The sequence below is a fragment of the Urocitellus parryii genome, chromosome 1, assembly GCF_045843805.1.
Source record: "Urocitellus parryii isolate mUroPar1 chromosome 1, mUroPar1.hap1, whole genome shotgun sequence".
Lineage (NCBI taxonomy): Eukaryota > Metazoa > Chordata > Mammalia > Rodentia > Sciuridae > Urocitellus > Urocitellus parryii.
The window spans coordinates 263,796,607-263,816,055 of NC_135531.1; the positions used below are offsets into that span (position 1 = coordinate 263,796,607).

At 42.5% G+C, this 19,449-nt stretch overlaps 1 protein-coding gene across 2 annotated transcripts in view; it reads left to right on the forward strand.

Annotated features, from left to right (window-relative positions):
• The window catches only part of Smarcal1 (SNF2 related chromatin remodeling annealing helicase 1), a 59,490-nt gene that overhangs the window by 3,235 nt on the left and 36,806 nt on the right, over nucleotides 1–19,449 (forward strand). For both annotated transcript variants that reach the window (XM_026402357.2, XM_026402358.2), the window contains exons 4-9: nucleotides 176–226; nucleotides 4,486–4,698; nucleotides 7,719–7,769; nucleotides 13,188–13,371; nucleotides 16,999–17,149; nucleotides 18,646–18,804. In XM_026402357.2, the coding sequence (XP_026258142.2) occupies nucleotides 176–226; nucleotides 4,486–4,698; nucleotides 7,719–7,769; nucleotides 13,188–13,371; nucleotides 16,999–17,149; nucleotides 18,646–18,804 (809 nt within the window). The remainder of the gene's footprint in view (nucleotides 1–175; nucleotides 227–4,485; nucleotides 4,699–7,718; nucleotides 7,770–13,187; nucleotides 13,372–16,998; nucleotides 17,150–18,645; nucleotides 18,805–19,449) is intronic.

Genomic DNA, 19,449 nt, shown 5'->3' on the forward strand with positions numbered 1-19,449 from the left:
TTGGCATTTATTCAGAAAATAAACTTTTTTTTGTGGTACTGGGCATGGAATCCAGGGCCTTGTACATACGAGGCAAGCACTCTACTAACTGGCTTTATTCCCAGCCCTAGAAAACAAACTTTTATTAAGTGTTCAAGTACAAATTAAGAGTCATCAGCCTTCTGTTTTATTTCAGATCCTGCCACCAAGACGTGGGACTTTAGCATGTCTGACTACAGTGCTTTGAGTAAGTGAGTACATCCTTGTCCCTCTGGAGGGCCATCCTAGCACCAAAAGGTCTAGCTCCTGGTGTGCATCTCCTCATTCTCCTTCCACTGTGGCCAACCTAAGGAGATGGCTCCTTGAGCAAAGGTCATTGCTTACGTTAATAAGAGCTAGCACTTTTTTTTTTCTTTTTTGTCACCGAGGATGGGCACTTTACCATGGAGATACTTTCCCAGTCCCTTGTATAATTTATTTAGAGGCAGGTTCTCACTAAATTGTTGAGACTGGCCTCAAGCTTTCAATCCTTCTGCCTCAGCCTCCCAAGACACTGGAATTCTAGGTATGGGCCACCACAGTCAGCTAAAAGCTATCATTTTATGGTCCCTTCTTTGCATTAAGCTGTTATAAGCCCCTAAGTTATGCTAACTCCTTATAACAACCATTTTATGGATGGGGAAACGGTTCCAGAAAGGATGAGTAGCTAATACAGGGTCACACAGCCTACAAGTTTCCTTTGAGATTCATGCCATAGAGTGCATGTTTCCACTGGATAGTGCCAGTGACAGGCAGTATGCTGTGCCCTGCTCCTAGAAAGGTCACCGTTTAGCACATAGCCCCAGATCCCATAGTACTCTGGCTAGAGAGGTGCTGGGAAGGGTTGCCCTGGCAGGAGCCAGTCAATGTTATGTCTGCTTGTTGTTAGCCCCTGGATACACCATTCTCTTTGGAGCATTTGTTGACTGTCCTATGTGAAAGTTTTTGTCCCCTCTTCCTGGCCCCCTAGCCTATTCTTCTGTCAATGAAACAGCCCCAAGTCCTTTCATCTCTTGTTTTACTCATCCTTCCTAGCAGCCATTTCTATACCTGTTCTTTCCCCTGCCCAGCTCAAAAAAGGGAAAGATAGCATACATGCTCAGATCACTTCTGTGTGGATTTGGGGCATGAGGCAGAATTCTTTGAGGTCAGCAGTACAGTTTCTAGAATTTCCTGCTCTCTCCTGGCCTTGGCTACTTGTCTTGTTCTTATGTTTTGGTAACCTCTGGTGCATTAGTTTTCTAGGGCTGTCTTAACACAGATGGGGTAAGGATGGAGGGTTTGCACCAGAAGTATATTTCCTCACAATCTGAGAGGAAAGAGGTTTGAGATCAGGTGTGTGCAGAGTTGGTTTCTTCAGAGGCCTCTCCTTGACTTGCAGATGAACAGTTCTCTCTGTGTCCTCCCATGGCCAAATCTCTGGGATCTTTCTTCTTAAAAGGATACCAGTCATACTGGATTAGGGCCCACCCTAATGACCTCATGTAACTTTAAAGGCTATATCTCACAGTCATATTCTGAAGTACTTGGAATTAGGATCCAGCATGAATTTTGGAGGGACATAATTCAGCCCATGACACAGCTGTAGGAAGCCCTCTTTTTAATTCATTTTTGTACCATATTGGAAGGAGACCCACTGCTCTAGGCTAAGATTGTTGGTCTTGCCAGTTGTGGAGCACATCTCCCAATGATTTGGGAGACTAAGACAGAAGGATTGCAAGTTTGAGGCCAGCCTCAGCAACTAGTGAGGCCCTCAGCTACTTAGTGAGACCCTATCACAAAATTAAAAATTAAAAAAAAAAAAGGGCTGTTTCCCCTTTCCCCCCAAAAAAGATTGCTGGTCTTGACATCCTGTATTTTCATAGTTGCTCTTTTGAAACCAGTGATTCCCGCTGCATCAGGTTTCGTTTCTTTTCTTTTTTTTTTTTTTTTCACTTCTGTTTTCTGACCACGATGCTTGGTGAGAGATGACTCTGCTTTTGCAAATTCATTAGACTTTCTGTGTGGTATGGTTGCTTTTTGTAATGCTCCATGTATTTTTGTTGCATTTTTGCAGTACTGGGGATTGAATCCAGAGAAGCTCTATCACTGAGCCACATTTTTTATTTGGAGACAGGGTCGCTAAGTTGCAGAGGCTGGCCTTGAACCTGTAATCCTCCTGCCTCACCTTCTGGAATTATCATCTATTTTTTGAGAACAGTTTATTGGGCCCAAAATTCACTATGTAGCATTTAGGTAAAGTTTACTGAATTATTTGGCATTTCTGCCTTGAAATCTTTGTCATTGTATTTCTAATTTTCATATAGTTCATGATTGTTCTGTCATTTTAATAGACAGAATTTTTTTTTTTCAGTACTTGGTATCAAACCCTGATCCTTGCAAAGGCTAGACCCATGTTCTATCATAGAGCTATATCCCCAGCCCAGATTTTTTTTTTTAATTATAGAAGGAAACAATACCTTTATTTAATTTATTTATTTTTTGTGGTGCTGAGGATCCATCCCAGTGTCTCACACATGCTAGGCGCACACCCTACCACTGATCCACCTCAGCCCCAGATTTTGCTTTAACTGTACTGCACACTCATTATAGTACACACAGAGCATTAACACAATAGAGAAGAAAAACTATGCTTTATAGTCTCCTTACTTAGCCACTATTAACATTTTGGTTTTCTTCCTCCAGCCTTTTATTTTGCATTAAAAGAAACAAATTTTATATTTGTATGTAATTTTTGTCTTGCCTTTTGATATACTATTTCAGCACAAGCCTTTTTATTTTATTATTTCTTTAGTTACTTTGGTACCAGGAATTGATCCCAAGGGCACTTAACCACTGAGCCACATCCCCAGTCCTTTTTATTTTATTTTTATTTTTTATATTTTTATTTTTAGACACGGGCTTATTAAGTTGCTTAGAGCCCTGCTAAATTATTTTAATTAATGTTAACAGTTAATTCTGAGTGATGCAAACACAGGTGCCATTACAATAATGTGTCCTTGTGACCTTCAAAAAATGATTTCAGAAACCAGATGGCGTGGCACATGCTTGTAATCTCAGCATCTTTTCAGGCTTAGGCAGGACAATTGCAAGTTCAAAGCCAGCCTCAGCAACTTAGCAAGGCCCTAAGCAACTTAGAGAGACCCTGTCTCTAAATAAAATATAAAAAGGGCTGGGGATGTGGCTCAATGGTTGATTGCCCCTGTGGGTTCAATCCCTGGTATCAAAAAACAAACAATAAATGATTTCATGTTATTGAATGTAATAGTATTTTTCAACTTTTGCCTTTTCCAGAATTTCTAAAAAATAGTAATGACTGCATAACATTGAGTGTATGAATATGCCACAGGTTGTTTGAATCATTTTCTTACTGCTTAATTTGCTCCCATTTTCCCCAGTCTTCCAGCCAGCTATAAGGAGCATCTCTGTGAACAAGAATATGTCTGTTTTCAGTTGTTACTTGGCATAGATTCCTAGAAGTTGGATCATTATGATCACTTTTTAGAGCTGATGTGTATACTGCCAAGTTTTCTCCAGAGGTTTTATTCCCAACTAGCAATGCAGATGTCTAATTGGTTTTCCCTCTGTAACTTTGGTAAATAAAAAATAACTTCTTATATTTCCTAGTATTTGTGAAGTTGAACATTTCTTCCAGTGTTTCCTAGTCATTTTTTCTGCTGTATTGAGTTGGTTACATTTATATATATATTTTATTTCATGGCCTTAATACTTTTTAAAGCATGAGATTTGTTTTTGTTTTTTGGAAATATCTTTACTCAGTTGTCTTGCCCTTTGGTGCAGTTTGTTTCTTTCTGTTTGGTTGTATGCAGTCAAATCTGTTGATCCACAGAATGCAACTGTGATACATGAAATTATGTTTAGAAACATTCATTTGTGGCCTGTCGGTCCTGTCTCTCGTTCCCTTATTCTCCAAGCCAATGTCAGAGTAGTGACCCAAGAATAGGGTTTAAATGGCTGATTTGTGCTGTGTTGTCTTCAGTGGCTTCTCCAGTACTACATCAGAAATTACCCAAGTTTACTTATTCCAGTGAACTGTTTCTCTCCCCTTGTTAATTGCTGAATTCTTTATTTTTTAATTTAAAAAACTTGATCAGAAGAATTATATTCTGTGTGTGTGTGTGTTGATTTTAAGAGGGGTATTGCTATGTTGCCTGGTTTGGCCTCAGACTCCTGGGCTCAAGAGATCCTTCTGCCTTTGCTTACCAAATAGCTGGGACTACAGGTGTGCATCGTGCACCTGTCACATTCAATAAGTATGGAAATTCCTAAAGCCCCAGTTAAAGGACACTTGCAAGCCTTCCTAGCCTAGTAGTATCTCTTCTCACCTATCTGCTACATACCTTGTCCCTACCCTACTTTCTTGCTTACCTTGTCACCCTAGGCCACACTAAAGTTGCCCAGAGTTGTCCACCTTGTCACTTCTGTCTTTTTTCTCTTCTTTCACAGTGAAAGCTGCTCAGCGCCTCCCCACAATCACCCTGGAGCCATTGGAAGGGGTTGGTGGCAGCTCTGGGGGATACGCCAGCCTTCCTTCAGCTCCGTCCCTTGCTTTTGTCAAAGGGAGATGCATGCTCATCTCCCGGGCCCGCTTCGAGGTAGACGTCAGCTATTCAGAGGACCTGATCGCTCTATTTAAACAGATGGATTCCAGGAAATATGGCAAGTAATTGGTCTCTGTGTGATTATAGAGTGGTCTGTGATCCCAGTGAAGTGTCTCTATCTTTATTTAAAAATTACCTTTTTTTGGTGCTGGGGATTGAACCCAGGGGTGCTTTACTGCTGAGTCATATCTCCAACCTTTTTTATGTTTAATTTTGAGACAGAGTCTTGCTGAATTGTTTAAGGCCTTCCTAAATTTCTGAGGCTGACCTTAAACTTGCCGTCCTCCTGCCTTAGCGTTCCAAGTTGCTAGGATTACAGGCATGTGCTAGTGCACTGGGCTCAAAAATGACTTTCTTGATCATACCTTCTAGTTCTGCCTCTTTGCTATAGAAAGATGACACTTCACTTATTCCAGATGGTGAACACACAGTGGGGACTGTTTTATTCTTAAGGCCTCCTGAGAGAAGACTCCACAATTTTCCCTAGTCACCTGGTCTGTGTCATCTTGTGTACAAATACATAAATTCCTTTTTAAGTCATTAAAAAGTATGTATTTCCATTTTAGCCTTGTCTGAACATAAAAACATTGGTTGCCATTAAAAATATGCCTTTCTGTAGATGAAGGCAGTGGTTTGCAAACCCGAGCATTCATGGTAACCACCTGTACAACTTGTTAAAATATGGCTTATCAGACACCAGTTTCTGATTGTGTAGCTCTAGAGTGGGGAAAAGAAAAAAGAACCTGTTTCCGACAAGTTCCCTGGTCCTGCTGCTGGTCAGGGGGACACAGTGCCTCAGTCTGAAAATACTTCTGGGTCTGCTCTCTGACTGCTCATTAGTTTCTCTAATTAGGCACACTGGTGCCTCCTTCCCAACCAGAGGTGCTTATTTCAATGGTCAGAGATGGGGTTGGGGCCTTGGTTTTTAAAAAGATTTTAAAAATCTTCAAGCAAACCTAATAATCAGACCAGATTGAAAAACACTGGCTAAAGTAGAGTGGTTTTGCTTTATTTATTTATTTATTTATTTATTTTTTTGGTGAGGTTCTTTAAAAGCTGCCCATTCAGAATAGGGCAGGGGCAACTTTGGAGTCTAGACTCCTGGGGCTCATCCTGGGTTTCCTCCTCAGCTCAGCCCATGATGTTTTTAAAAAACAATCTGAATTTTATAGATTAATGTTCTCCCATTCTTGGGAGGGTTTTAGTCTTTTCCTTAGGCAAGTAGAAAACAAACCCTGGAAACATCATGCCTGTGAGGCCCCCATTCCAGACAAGGTCACGGAAGATGTCACTGTGGAATCTCTGCTCTTGAGAGCTTAGATCAGAGTCTGGGCCCCAGGGAGCTTGAGATGGTGACCAGAAGTCACCATTCTTTAGCTGCGCAGAATTTACCTAAGGAGCCTGGGCTGCTCAGCAGGGTTTGGGTGTGGGAGGCCTGGTCATGAAGTGAGCTGCTCATGTGAGACCTGGGATTCCCTGCTCCTCGCCTACTCAGATGTTTGGCTTTAGCTGGTGGTTGGTGATCCTTAAAAGGCAGCACATGATGGGTATCTACCACCCGCTTTTGAAATTGCTCCCAACCTGGCCTGCTATATGGTGAGTGGATAGGACTAAAATATCAATAGCCCATCCTGTGCTCACCCAGACTTCCAGAAACCAGGGTGGGCTTCTTGACCACAGCTCTTCCTCATGGATTTCCCCACTTGCTGCTCTGCTGCCATCAGAACAAGTTGTAGTCGGGCAGAGGCTTCCTCTGCTGCCCCTACATTCAAGACCATCTCTGGTCTGGTCCTCCCATCAGTGCCACTTAGGCTTTGTTACTTTTACCTTCCTCAATTGGGCCTATGTCCATTATGCTTTTTTCTTTTTTTCTTTAGAAATGACCTTAGAGGGGGAATTGACTTTTGCTGCTCAGATAGCATTTACAAAATCCAAACCTTCTTGATTTTCTCAAATAGTAAATTAGTAGGGAAATGCTTCTAATTAAAAAATTAGCCACTGCTGGGTAGTAAGATGCTCCCCCTTCTAGTTAACATTGTAGGTAATTTATGCTACACTTACTAATTAGCACATGACATAATAGTGACTATAGCAATATCTTAAGAACCAGCTTTCTGGGGGCTGGGGTGTGGCTCAGCGGTAGAGGACTTGCCTGGCGTGTGTGAGGCCCTGGGTTCAATCTGCAGCACAACATATAAATAAATAAATTAAATAAAAGATCCATTGACAACTAAAAAAATATTTAAAAAATTAAAAAAGAACCAGCTTTCTGAATGTTCATTATTTTCCAGGCATACTTTTTTTTTAATATAAAACTTTTTTAAAGTAGTAGATGGACACAATACCTTTATTTTATTTATTTATTTTTATGTGGTGCTGAGGATCAAACCTAGTGCCTCACATGTGCTGGACAAGTTCTCTACTACTGAGCCACCAACCCAATGCATACTTTTATAAGCATTTTACATGTAAATTCCATGTTAATCCTCACAATAACCCAGTAGTGGCCTCATCTTTTAGATATAGAAATTGAGGCACAGTGGTATTACAGAGCTTACCCAAGATCACACAGCAGTAAGAGGCAGAGCTGTAATTTGAACGTAGGTGGATTGACCACTTTGAACACATGCAGTTTGTTTCCTATGTGGAAATGGAGCTAGTCTCAGAGCCCACTGCATGGAGTTGTGAGGCAGGTAAGATGGCACCAGGGCTTTTCTTGGCATGGTGCCTGGCTTAAAGTAAGTGGCGAGTAAATGTAAGCTACAGTTGTCATCCCCATCTTGGATCCAGGGCATTTGTGACCTGAGCCATCCTCAGTCATGTGTCCTGTAGCATCTTTTATCACAGCCCTTACAACCCATGATCATTATCATCTTTGCAGTCCTCCCTCTTGGTGTGTTGTGGATGCCTCAAGGGCAAGTGCTCTTTATTTCTTTATCCCCAGTGCCCAGCATGTGACCATCCCTGTCACTATGGTTTAGTGGAGGGTTAGGAAGCCAGGGAGTGAGCGAGTGTGGTGACCCAGCAGGAGGGCCATGTGTCCTGTTGGCTTAGTGTTGTTTTTTCTTCTCATTACAGATGCCAATACCAGGAAATGGAACTTTCTCTTGGAAGAACACAATAAACTGAGTGAGAAGCCCACCTTGCTAATTTTTTTTAAATTTTAATATTTATTTTTTAGTCTTCGGCAGACACAACATCTTTGTTGGTATGTGGTGCTGAGGATCGAACCCGGGCCGCACGCATGCCAGGCGAGCGTGCTACCACTTGAGCCACATCCCCAGCCCCGCACCTTGCTATTTTTAAGACTTAATAGTCTTTAAATTTAATGTGTTTGAAGAGTCTTCTTCTACTGTAGTAACTTCAGATGACTGAGGACAGGGTAGGTAAAGGTGAGATGTTCTCAGGCAACTTTTTTAATGTCCACTGACATAGTGGTTTTATGACAGCCCACGCAGACATATTGTTCTTCATCCCTCAGGGTGTGATGTTGCTGTTAAAATCCCTGAGGCCTAAAAACCTTCCTTCATCGTAGAAGTGATGCGGATGTAAAGAATCAATCGTGAGCTGGGATTGCTTAGCTTAGGGGAGAGGCCTTAGATGGCCTCTACAAACAGGCTCTCAGTTTACTTCTAGAACAAACAGCTCAAGAAAGTAGTCTCAGTGGTTATCAGTTTTATAATGAGGTGCATTCTATTAGACACAGAAGTTTAGACCAGGGAACTTCAGCATTTTAACAGGTATTGCAGAGGCTGACCAGAGGAAGGAGGTATGTGTACTGGTAAGAGAAGGGGATGCTTGCTGGGCATAGTGGTACACGCTTGTCATCCCAGTGGCTTGGGAGCCTGAAGCAGGAGGATCATGAGTTCAAAGCCAGCCTCAGCAACCTAATAAGGCCCTAAGCAACTTAGCAAGTCCCTGTCTCAAAATTTTAAAAACTGGACTGGGGATATGGCTCAGGGGTTAAATGCCCTAGGTTCATCCCTGTCCCCCCCACAAAAAAGAAGAAGGGGATGCAGTTGGGCAGTTGGACTTATCAATTTTCTTCTGTGTGCCCTGCTTAGATGGGGCAGAAAATTCTAATATGCCTGAGATAGAGGGGCATGGTCGAATCTTGACCTGTCCTGGAACTAGAATGCCAGTGTTGTCCATCTTTCAAGCTTTGGTGATTCTGCAGTGGGTGTGCAGTAGCACCGTGTGTTCCCCTGTCTGTCCCCCTGTGGGCTCGCTGGGCCTCCTGGACAGTGGGAGGAGGCATGTTTTGGTGCCCATCAGCCAGAAGAGACCTGACCCAGCCCTGGGAGCTGACCATCTTGCCCCTCAGGTGAGAGGTTTTTTTCTTCTTTTTTTTTTTTAAAGAGAGAGAGATTGAGAGAGAGAGAATTTGAATCTTTTTTGTAGATGGACACAACACAATGCCTTTATTTTTATGTGGTGCTGAGAATCGAACCCGGGTCAGGCAAGCGCTCTACTGCTGAGCCACAATTCGAGCCCCAAGGGTTTTAAGGAAGAATAACAAGTCTCCCATTTTGTGACTTAATGTGTGATGTCCTGAATAGATATGTCAACATCCTGGGTCCCATTTGTCCCTTCTGTTTAAAAAAAAAAAAAAAAAAAGGAATCTAATCTTTAATCTTTATCTCTTACTGACTGGAATTAAATATAAGGAAAAGGCTTTTGGGTCTTTGAGGAAGGGCTTGCTGTAAACTTCAAGGTTAATTTTGAATATGAGGTGATGCTATTTAGTATCAGTAAATGCTGACCGAGACAGGCGGATGGACGGTGTCCATCAGGCTCTCTGGCTGCTGCTATTTGCAACTTGTGATTCAGCAGGAACTATTTGACCAAAATTGAATTTTTGATGAGAAATGAGAGTTAGTTCTTTCCTCTTACCTCATTGTTTTTCAACCAAGAAAGATACATAAATAGCTATAAAGACTGACTTTTATGGAGTGACAAAAAGCAGGATACTTATAGCATTTGCAGATGAATGTAATGCTAAAAAACCATGGCTTCTGACATATAGCATTATGTAGTGATTTATAATCTTTTGTGGGCCGTAGACTCCTTAAATTATCTAATGAACATGGTTAGTTCTTCATCCAGAAAAGTGCACATAATGAACACACATATAAGTTTGCATTTTACTTTAATAATTCCGTAGATCCTGAGTTAAGAATTCTAGATTTAGAGTTTTTACATGCTTTCTTATCATTACAAAGTCTCACAGGAGATAAGACTTAAAGTACCCATTAGGAAATTTAGAAGCCAGCTCATCAACTAAGAAGCCAGGGAGGGAAGGCATTGTAAAATGTAGCACAGTTTTCAGTTCATTTCTGATTCCATCATTAACACCATAGGCCTGGGAAATGTGTATTTCCCTCCCCACCCTGAGGTCTTCTCCCTCATGTGTGAAATTAGATCACTGACCCGAGCTAGTGAGCACGTGCTTGTTAAACTAATGCGGAAATGGCCATAAGACCCGAGTATGTAATGCCCTTTGATGGCATGGTAACGGTTATTTTCTCTAAGTAAAGTGAACCTAAAAGCTATCCTGCTCTCTTTTCAAGTGCCTTGTGTCCTTCTGCCTGCAGTGAGATTGGCATGTGGCCTTTTGTTTCTCCTGGCTGTCACAGTCCAGAAGGGTTCTCAACAATCTTGTCTTGTCAGCTGCTATTTGAAAACATTTGCATCTCTCAGCTGTGTGGCTAGTAGCATTCTGCCAACGAGCTTTTCATAGAAATGACTTCTAGGTGACTCATGAAGCCAGGCACACATTTCTGACATCTCTCTGAATCAAAGAAAGGACAGTAGAGACGGTGGTTCACAAGAATGGCAAATGGTGGCATTCTCACAAGCACACCCAGCTGGCTGAACTAGCAGCAAAGGATTTTGGAGACAGTAGATGTATCCCCCCACCCCATGCCCTCATTTGGAATAGCTAAAAGAGCATAGTGCTTACAAAGTACCGCATTTTACATCAGCCTTTAGCTTTCCTCGGGTATTTGAGTTCTGAAGATCTCTAGGATTAAAATGAAAATGGTTTTTGCAAGTGCATGGAATGCTTAGTCTCCTGGAGTGTGCAGAGATCAGCATGCTCAGATTTAATTTGGAGATACACGATGGATTTCTACATTAATATGGACAGCATGTTTTATATTAAAGCTGCCAACCTTCCCTAATTTCCTGTCATGGTGATTCTGTTCGTGGAAACTGTTTCTAGAAATAATAGGTACTTATGTTTGATGAAGGACAAAAATGGATTTAAATATATTGAAAATATAAAGGAATTGAAGGTAGTAGTGATAGCTCAGCCCTCCATCTTCACATAGGTATTTTTGGAGGTGAAGAGTTAATGGTTGGGTCTGAAGACGTGGAATACCTGTGAGGATCTTAAGAACATATCCAGCCCTGCAGGTGGTACCTGCCTGTAATCCCAGTGGCTCTGGAGGCTGAGGCAGGAGGATTGTGAGATCAAAAACAGCCTCAGCCCAAGTCAGGTGCTAAGCAACTCAATGAGACCCTCTCTCTAAATAAAATACAAAATAGGGTGCTGGGGATGTGGCTCAGTGGCTGAGTGCCCCAGTACCCTCTCCCTCCAAAAGAACACATCTGATCACACCTGACTCTATCGAATAGAGAACCAATAACCTTAGAATTCAAGTAATATTGGGTAGAAATAAAATGTTTATTGTTTTTCTTTTTGGTATCCTTTCCTGGGTACCTAAGGGCAATTAGCCCACTGGTGGTTGTTATGACTCCTAGGTGCCCTTGAAGAGATGATGGAGGAAGAGCAACTAAGATCTGTAAATAATGGCTACTCTTGTAATTAGATTTTTTTTAAGACAAATGATAAAAGGGAACATCTTAAGATACAGCCCACATATAGCAGACTGTGATTAGAGTTTAATGGTGACTAGCTGCCAGGGATATCTAGGTCAGTCATATTTTATCAACTTTTTTTTTTTTAAATCTCTGGTTCACTTATTTTGTTTCTCTATTGAATAAAGGTGTGATTTTTTTCCCTTCTGTTTCTTAATTTTAAAATCAGGTGAGGCTAAATTCTTTCAGGAAGCAAATTTGGTACAATTTATTTGCTTTCATTTCTGTATGGATCCCAATTAAGCTTTTTCTCCCACTTGGGTTAATGGCCCTATCTAGAAGATTTCTCCATCCATTGTAAAGGGGTTTAGAATCAGTTTACTTGAAAGGAAAGTAAAGGGCCCTAAACTCAAAAGAGTCACTCTAAGTAATAGTGCATACTCTAATTTTAGCCAGAGTTGGTAGGTTTTTCTTTTTCTTTCTTTCTTTCTTTTTTTTTTTTTTTTTTTTTGTGTGTGTGTGTGTGTGTTGCTAGGGATGAAACAGGACTTTGTACTTGCTAAGCAAATGCTGTACCACTGAGTTGCATCCCCAACACAATAAAACTTTTTTTTTTTTTTTAAATAGACCAGATAATAAGTGTGTTAGGCTTTGGACTATGTGGGTCTCTGTCTGAACTGCTCAGCTCTGCCATTGTCATGTGAAAGTAGCCATAGACAATCCAGAATTGATTGGTCCAGTAAAACTTTATCTTAAAAAACCAGGCAACTGGCCCGGTATGGGGGTACACACCTATAATCCCAGTGGCTCAGGAGACTTGAGATAGGAGGATTGTGAGTTCAAGGCCAGCCTCAGCAACTTAATAAGGCCCTAAACAACTTAGTGAGACCCTGTCTCAAAATAAAAAACAAAAAAGACTGGGGATATAGCTCAGTGGTAAAGTCCTCTGGGTTAAATCTCTAGAATACCTCCCCCTCCCCCCCAAAAAAGGCAGTAAGCTGAATTGGCTCTCAAGCCTTAACTTACTGACCCCCACTAAAGGGGATCATGAGTATAAGTTCACACTCAAACTAATGGATATTTTAGAGATAACTATTTTTTTATGAAAAGGGTCAAAATGTGTGTTTTTATCAGTTTGAGGCATTTGCATGAACTGTGCCTTTTGATGTTTGTAGGCAGCACTGCTGCCCTAGCAGTCTTCCTTGGGAACACCTAATATCCTGTGCAGAGCTGTTGACAGCAGGTGACTTAAGAGTTGGCTGCCTTCTCAGACATCAAGACCATCAAAGCACAAGAAGGGAAATAAGGCGAGATTCATTCTGCTTAAGACTTGCTTTTTTAGGAGTCTTCCAGGGCTGAGGTTTTAATATGGGTGTTTATTGAATTTAATGGGAAAACCAAGATAATTTTTTAAGATTACTTTAGATTTAAAAACATCAATCACAAAAATACTTGGCAATTCTTCCAGTGTTTGTGTAGTCTACCAAGTCAGTTTTGCATTATCCAGTGCTTTATTTGCAGAAATCAAGGAACACAGAGATAAAATTAATTTTCTAGGTTCATGTACTATGCTAGTATGCAGCTGTCAGATCCCAGTTTGCATCCGGCCTTTTTCAGAAGATGACATGTGGCAGAACTTGTTGAATTGTGCATTTGAAGCCCTTTCTTCTTCCCCATGTCTCTTGGGCGTGACCATTCTGGCTCACATGCCTCTATTCTTTCCAGTTACAAGGGTACGCTGCCTCCCACAAGTTCAGCTGGATCCTCTGCCCAAGACTCTCACCCTGGCATTTGCTTCTCAGCTGGAAAAGACATCTCTCCAACCTGTTGAGGTCCCTGAGGCAGACCTTTCTGAAGTGGATGCCAAGCTCGTGTCTACTCTGATGCCCTTTCAGAGAGCTGGAGTCAAGTAGGTTCTTGATCTTCCTTTCACACTCTCTTGCATGAATTTCTGAATTTCATCACTCACCAGGGACTGGATTCAGATGCTACCTCTTTTTTGGATACTCATCTTGCATGGGTGATTAAAAACATCTAGGCATTAAACAATCAGGTGCACAGTTACCAGAGCCTTATTATAACCACTGATTTCAATTTCCATGCATTAGCCAGGACTCCGGATTGCAGGTGTGCAGAGACCCTATTCAAAGTAGCTTAAATAGAAATTTCTCTCTGCACATGATAGAAAATCTATCATGTTTAAAGATCTCATCACGACTCTCTGGTCCTCTCTTCACTCTACTTTCTTCTTGGCTTGCACTATTCTCACCCACACATTCCTTTTAGTGACAGCTTGTGATGTTTTGGGCTTCGCCTTCCATCAGCTCAGCAACCCAGCTGAAACCCATTTTTCCTGATGGATCTCACACTGTTGTCGTTGGGTCTAATGGTGATGCTGGAGCCAGTCACGTGGACTTGGAGGCTTAAAATCCTGCTGGTTAAATCCACCCTTGGATCCAGTGCGTAGGGCCTATGACACCTGAATTACTTGGTCTGAAAGTGGAAAGTCAGGGTGACCTTGTTATAGAAAGAAAAAAGATCAAGTCATGTCCTGACCATTTTCCCCCAGTTTTTCTTGGGAGAAGTAAATGCTAATTTTCAACTTGCCTTCTCATAAAATATGGGATTTGAAGGAGTGAAAAGAGGAAGTCTCAATGGTCTATCCAGAAGTAATAGGAGTTAGAGCTGTTATTAGGCAGCATGGCTGGAGACAGAGCCCATGCAAGGGAGGGAACCCAAGTTCTCAGTGGAGCTGACAAACTGTAAAACTGCTTGCCTATAGCCTGAGTGTGGTGCTCTGGTGTAAGCTCAGCTACTACTCTGGGGGAATTCTCTTCTCTATGTACTGTTTGGACACAGCTGCCCTTATAACCCAGTGGTCCCAGCCTTGCCTCACACCTCTTTTTTCCTTTCCCCTCCAACTTCCATCTCTCTTAAAAGAACTACTTTGAATAACTACTTGCTTTGCCATTTCAATCCTTCATCTGTTGAGGTGTCCTTCGGGCCTTGTTTTCATGAGGCTCAGGATAGCTTATTCTTTGATCTTTTTTCCTCTGGCTTCTTCACTAGACCTGAGACAGGTGGCCAGGCCCCACCCTCTGAGCAGCCCTTCTGCTGTATCCATGTTCTTCATGCTCTGTTAGATATCCTTTGGCACTTGGTGAATGCTGGTCTTGCCAGCTCACACCATTACCCTGAGGGAGGTATGTGTGTGAGACATCCCAGACAGATGTGCATGTGACCACAGCTGTAGCCGTAGGACTGGACCTTGGATAGGAGCTTTCATCTTTTTCACACTGTATGGTTGTAAAGCTGCTGATGGTCCTTATAGCCTTTCTTCAAAGCTTTCTAATTAAATTCAGATTTTAACTTTCAGTCTCTGAATGGTTAGAGATTTAGTTTAGGGGGATGTGGGCTGTCAATTCCATTATCTTTGTTTTTTAATATAAGGACTGTGTCAAACATACCTTGATATTTATGGAGCAGAATCTTGTATCAGCTTCCACTAATATATAACTGGTTCCATTCAGCAGATGAATGCATCCAGGACCAGAAAGAGCCACTTACTCAAAGTCACTCAGAAATGGAATAGAGGCTCAAGTCTGTGGTTTCTGATGACGCCTGAAGCGCTTTCTTTCCTGTAATACCAAATTAGAGAAGATGCATTTGGCTGTGTTGCTCTGTTATCCAGACCTTTTCTTTGTTCTCATGCTTTGGACACTTTGTTCCTTAGTTGGGCCACCTGAGGGCAGGGGAGAGGAAAGAATGCAAAGTTCGGGGGTCTGTTCTGCGTTGAGAATGACCAGATGGACCAAGCCATCTGGAAGTTGTGGGTGGCACAGCTGAGGAGGCTGAGACAAAAGGCACTCAAAGGGAGTGCTGTTCTCTATGGATTTTGTTTCTTATGTACTGCCTGTCCTCCCTGGCCACCAATTTTGCAAGTCAGAAAATGAAATGAAAAGATGAAATTTTCACACCCGCCTTCCTTGTTTGTCTGTGCTGTGGGTAGATCCCAGAACTGGATGGGAAGACTTCATAGAACAGGTGTGCAGGGGGCGACCAGTCCTGTAGGGGACAGGAGGGTGGCACTCTGCTTCCTCCTCCCAGCAGCCAAGGCTGGGGCTACAGGGAGGGACACTCCCTCTCACCCAGGTAGATGCTGTTGGGAGGACAGGGAAGTCTACAACATGACACCTTTGTCGTACATGGTGCTGGGCCTTGGGCATGCTAGCTTCAGGTACCTAGAGAGCTGCTGCTTAGTTTCCCTCCTGGGAAACAATGTTTCCAGGAAATCAGAAAGGCCAAGTGCCTCTTAGAATCCTCATATGCCCTACCAGATACAGGTTAGAAGATGGGACTTTCTCTTTTTACTACAGGAGAATTAAAGAAAGAGCTATTCTACCAGCTGATTATCAGGTTTCTGGGCAAATGTCAGTTTTTAGGAATTAGATGAAAGGACTGGGGTTTGGAGCAAGGGACCAGATGTTTGGCATTTGGGATCCTTTTAGCTTCTCACTGATTTGCTAGTGACTCAAGCAAGTCATTTTGCTGTTTGTGTCTTGAATATTTTTCTCATTTTTGTGGAATAATTGTTCTAATGTAACCACTTCTTGGTGCTTATTAAGGTGCCAGGCACTATCTTAAGTGCACTGAATATTGTCTCCATCAGTCCTCCCCCGACCCTGAGAGCAGGCACTGCTATTATTCCCTCTTCACTGTCAGGGGAGCTGAGGCATAGGGGTGCGTAAAGTGGTGCAGCTGCTTAGTGATGGAAGTGGGATTCCAACACAGACCATTCTGGCTCCAAAATGGTGAAATCCTCCACATCTGCACACTGTTAGCATCTGTAGACCTTAAGGCTTCAGAATCCTGGCTGCTGCTAATTGAGGAAAACCCTGTGCTGAGGCTGAGCTCCCTCTCAGACACTTACTCCTGGTGCATCTTCCTCCTCTCTAGCATTTTCTGTCTCTGCCAGCTCTGCCCTCTGCTTATATGCATATGAAGTGCACTCAGATCTTCAGAAAGCTTTATTTTTAACCCCTCTGACTTGTCTTTCTGTCTGTTCTTCCTGGGCAGATTTCCCAAGTGAGTCATTGCCCTGGTGATGGACAGCTGAGCTTGCCCCACCTTCATGTTCCCTCATCTGCCCGTGCTCCACTCTGTGTGGGTTGGCTCCTGTCACTGAAACCTTCCCTCCTCTGATTCCTCTTGCTGACACCTCCTCCCTCATGAGTCCTCTCTTGGAACCTTGCCCCTCAGCTCCTATAGCCAAATTGTCTTCTAGGTCTTCTCCCTGCTACTTGACCACCATTCCATATTTTCCCTGTGTTGACTCCCTCTTTCTGTTTTTTATATTGCCCCCTAATCTGCACCTATACTTTCCTCTTTTGGGAGCAAATCTTGCTGCAAGTAGAGCCCATGCTGCTCAGAGCAGCCTGCTTTCAGTAGTAAGGTTGATGAAAATGGATTGTGTGGAACACATGTACTAAGCACACATGTACTAAGAACACATGTACTTTCCTTTGTCTGCTTGCAGTTTTGCCATAGCGAAAAGAGGTCGCCTGCTGCTTGCTGATGACATGGGCCTGGGAAAGACCATCCAAGCCATCTGCATAGCGGCCTTTTACCGGAAGGAGTGGCCACTCCTGGTTGTGGTACCGTCCTCTGTGCGCTTCACCTGGGAGCAGGTTAATTCTCTTTGTATTGGAATCTTAAGAAAGATTTTCCTTGGTGCTAGAATAACAAAAGAATGGTTTGGAGACAAGGCCTGGAATCTTTGAAGTTCTGGTCTCAAATGAAGACAGGAAAAGAAAGAAGTTGGCATCCTTTTATTTTAAGCTGGCAAGGCTTATATTTTCTGAATTAGTCAGGTTATGTTTTGGGGAAGAAAGTCCAGGATTCACCACCTTAGGGACATCAGTTGGTCCAACAGTAGACACTTTCAGTACCTCTGTTCCCTCTGTATGCACATTAATAGCTTCCATCTGCCCCATACTTTATTTCCCAAAATAGCTTTGCTCCTTTAATCCCATAACACAAGGCAGTGACCAGTTTTATGAATGAGTAAACTAAATGTCAGATGGGTTATGTACCATGTCTCCTGCTAGTGAGCAGCAGTGTGGGCTTTGAAGGTCCCTCTTGACTTCTTGGCTCAGAGTTTTGCACTCTATAGAGGGTGGTATGGGTGGGATGTTCACTGTCACCCAAGTCACCTTATGGACTGAGAACCTAAAAAATGTGAACACTGAGTTATCAAATCTCTGTAAGCAAACACAGCTGAGAAGGAAGACCTAGCTCATTAGCCATAGCTCTTCCTGACTTTTGTCTCTTCCCGCTTCCATATAGCATGGCTTCTTCCTGCTGCTGGTCAGTCTGATCCCAGATGTGCCATCCTAACCAAAGAGAAGGCAAAAACTTTAAAAAATGTGTGTAGAAACAATACATTCTTTTGTTATCTGTGTTCTGAATTCTGCCAACACCTGTGGACAGCAATGATTCAGTCAATAACCTGTATGTGTTAAGATTCCCTCAGCACCCCAGAAGTTCCAGGGAAGTCAGAGAGATGGTTATAGGCAGTACCAAGACTAGGGAAAAGGCCAGCACCCCCAGTGTCAGAACAGTGCAGCCCAGGCAGTGCTGGAAAGTGCATGGTCACCCAGCGTTGGTGTGGTGCCTGGTGACCTTCCACTGGCTCCAGGGAGCAAATTTGACTAGAGGCTATAGGGTTGCTGGGGAGAGCAGGGGTTTTTTTTGGGGGGGTGGGGAGGCAGTTGTGTTTGTAGAAAATATTTACATAAATTTACATAAATATTTACATCATCATCAGTAAATGGAGTTTGCCTTCATTGCTCTCCTAAGTCCTTCATAAAATTCTTAGAAAGAATCACATTCTTCCCCAGCAGAAACTTCTTGTCTAGTTGAGACCACAGAGATGAAACCCAGAGTCACCACAAGTACCTGCTGACAAGGGAGGGGGTGTCCTGTCAGTGGACAATGAGGGGGCAGGTGGGTTAGAGGGAGGTAGAGATAACAAGGCTTTTTTTTTTTCTGCAGATGCAGGGTGTGTGGAGAGTGAAACCAGATGTGCTTTTCAGGAAATGATAAAATCAGTCCATATTGAGAGTGCCAAAGAGGGTTGGCTGATCTTTATTTATTGTGTTTTGTTCTCCCTTGTCATCCACAGGCATTCCTTCAGTGGCTGCCATCTCTGAGCCCAGATCAGATCAATGTGGTAATAACTGGGAAGGGCCGTCTGACAGCTGGCTTGGTCAACATTGTCAGTTTTGACCTTCTTAGCAAGTTGGAAAAACAGCTAAAGACCCCTTTCAAAGTTGTCATCATTGTAAGTGACTTGCAAAGTCTTCAAGTATTTTATCTCTGTGAAATCTCTTAGAAATTCCTAGAGGGATCTGTAATCTCATTTGGTCTTTCTCAGTTTCTTGGGGAACAGAAATCACTGTTTTTATTTTGTGGAGAGCTGGCATTGCATTCCTCTCAAATAGCAGTTCTCAACCCTGGCTGCATATTAGAATTTCCTGGGGAGCTTTTTAATTTTTTTTTCCCTTTTTTTAAATGTTAACAGGGTTTTTTGTTTGTTTGGTTGGTTTTTGGTGCATTACAGTTGTACATAATGATGGGATTTGTTGTTACGTATTTGTACATGCATACAACATAATAATATAATTTGGCCAATATCATTTCCTGGGGAACATTTTAAAACTGTGGTTGAATATGTGCTAGGATTTCTAGCCTGCATAGGAGGCCAGCACCTTGACCCAAGACCACCTGGGGCTCTAGGCCAGCAGTCTGGACAGCAAGGGTGTGCCATTTTGTCAAAGTGGTTCAATAAGTTTCCTTTCAACCATTATAAAGACACCCTGCCCCATCCCCAACCAAACCAAACCAACAAACATAAAAAGCACCTTTTATGGGACTTTTTAAAAAGTTTTTTAAAAAGTTTTTAAAAAGAAGTCTTTACTAGAGTCCT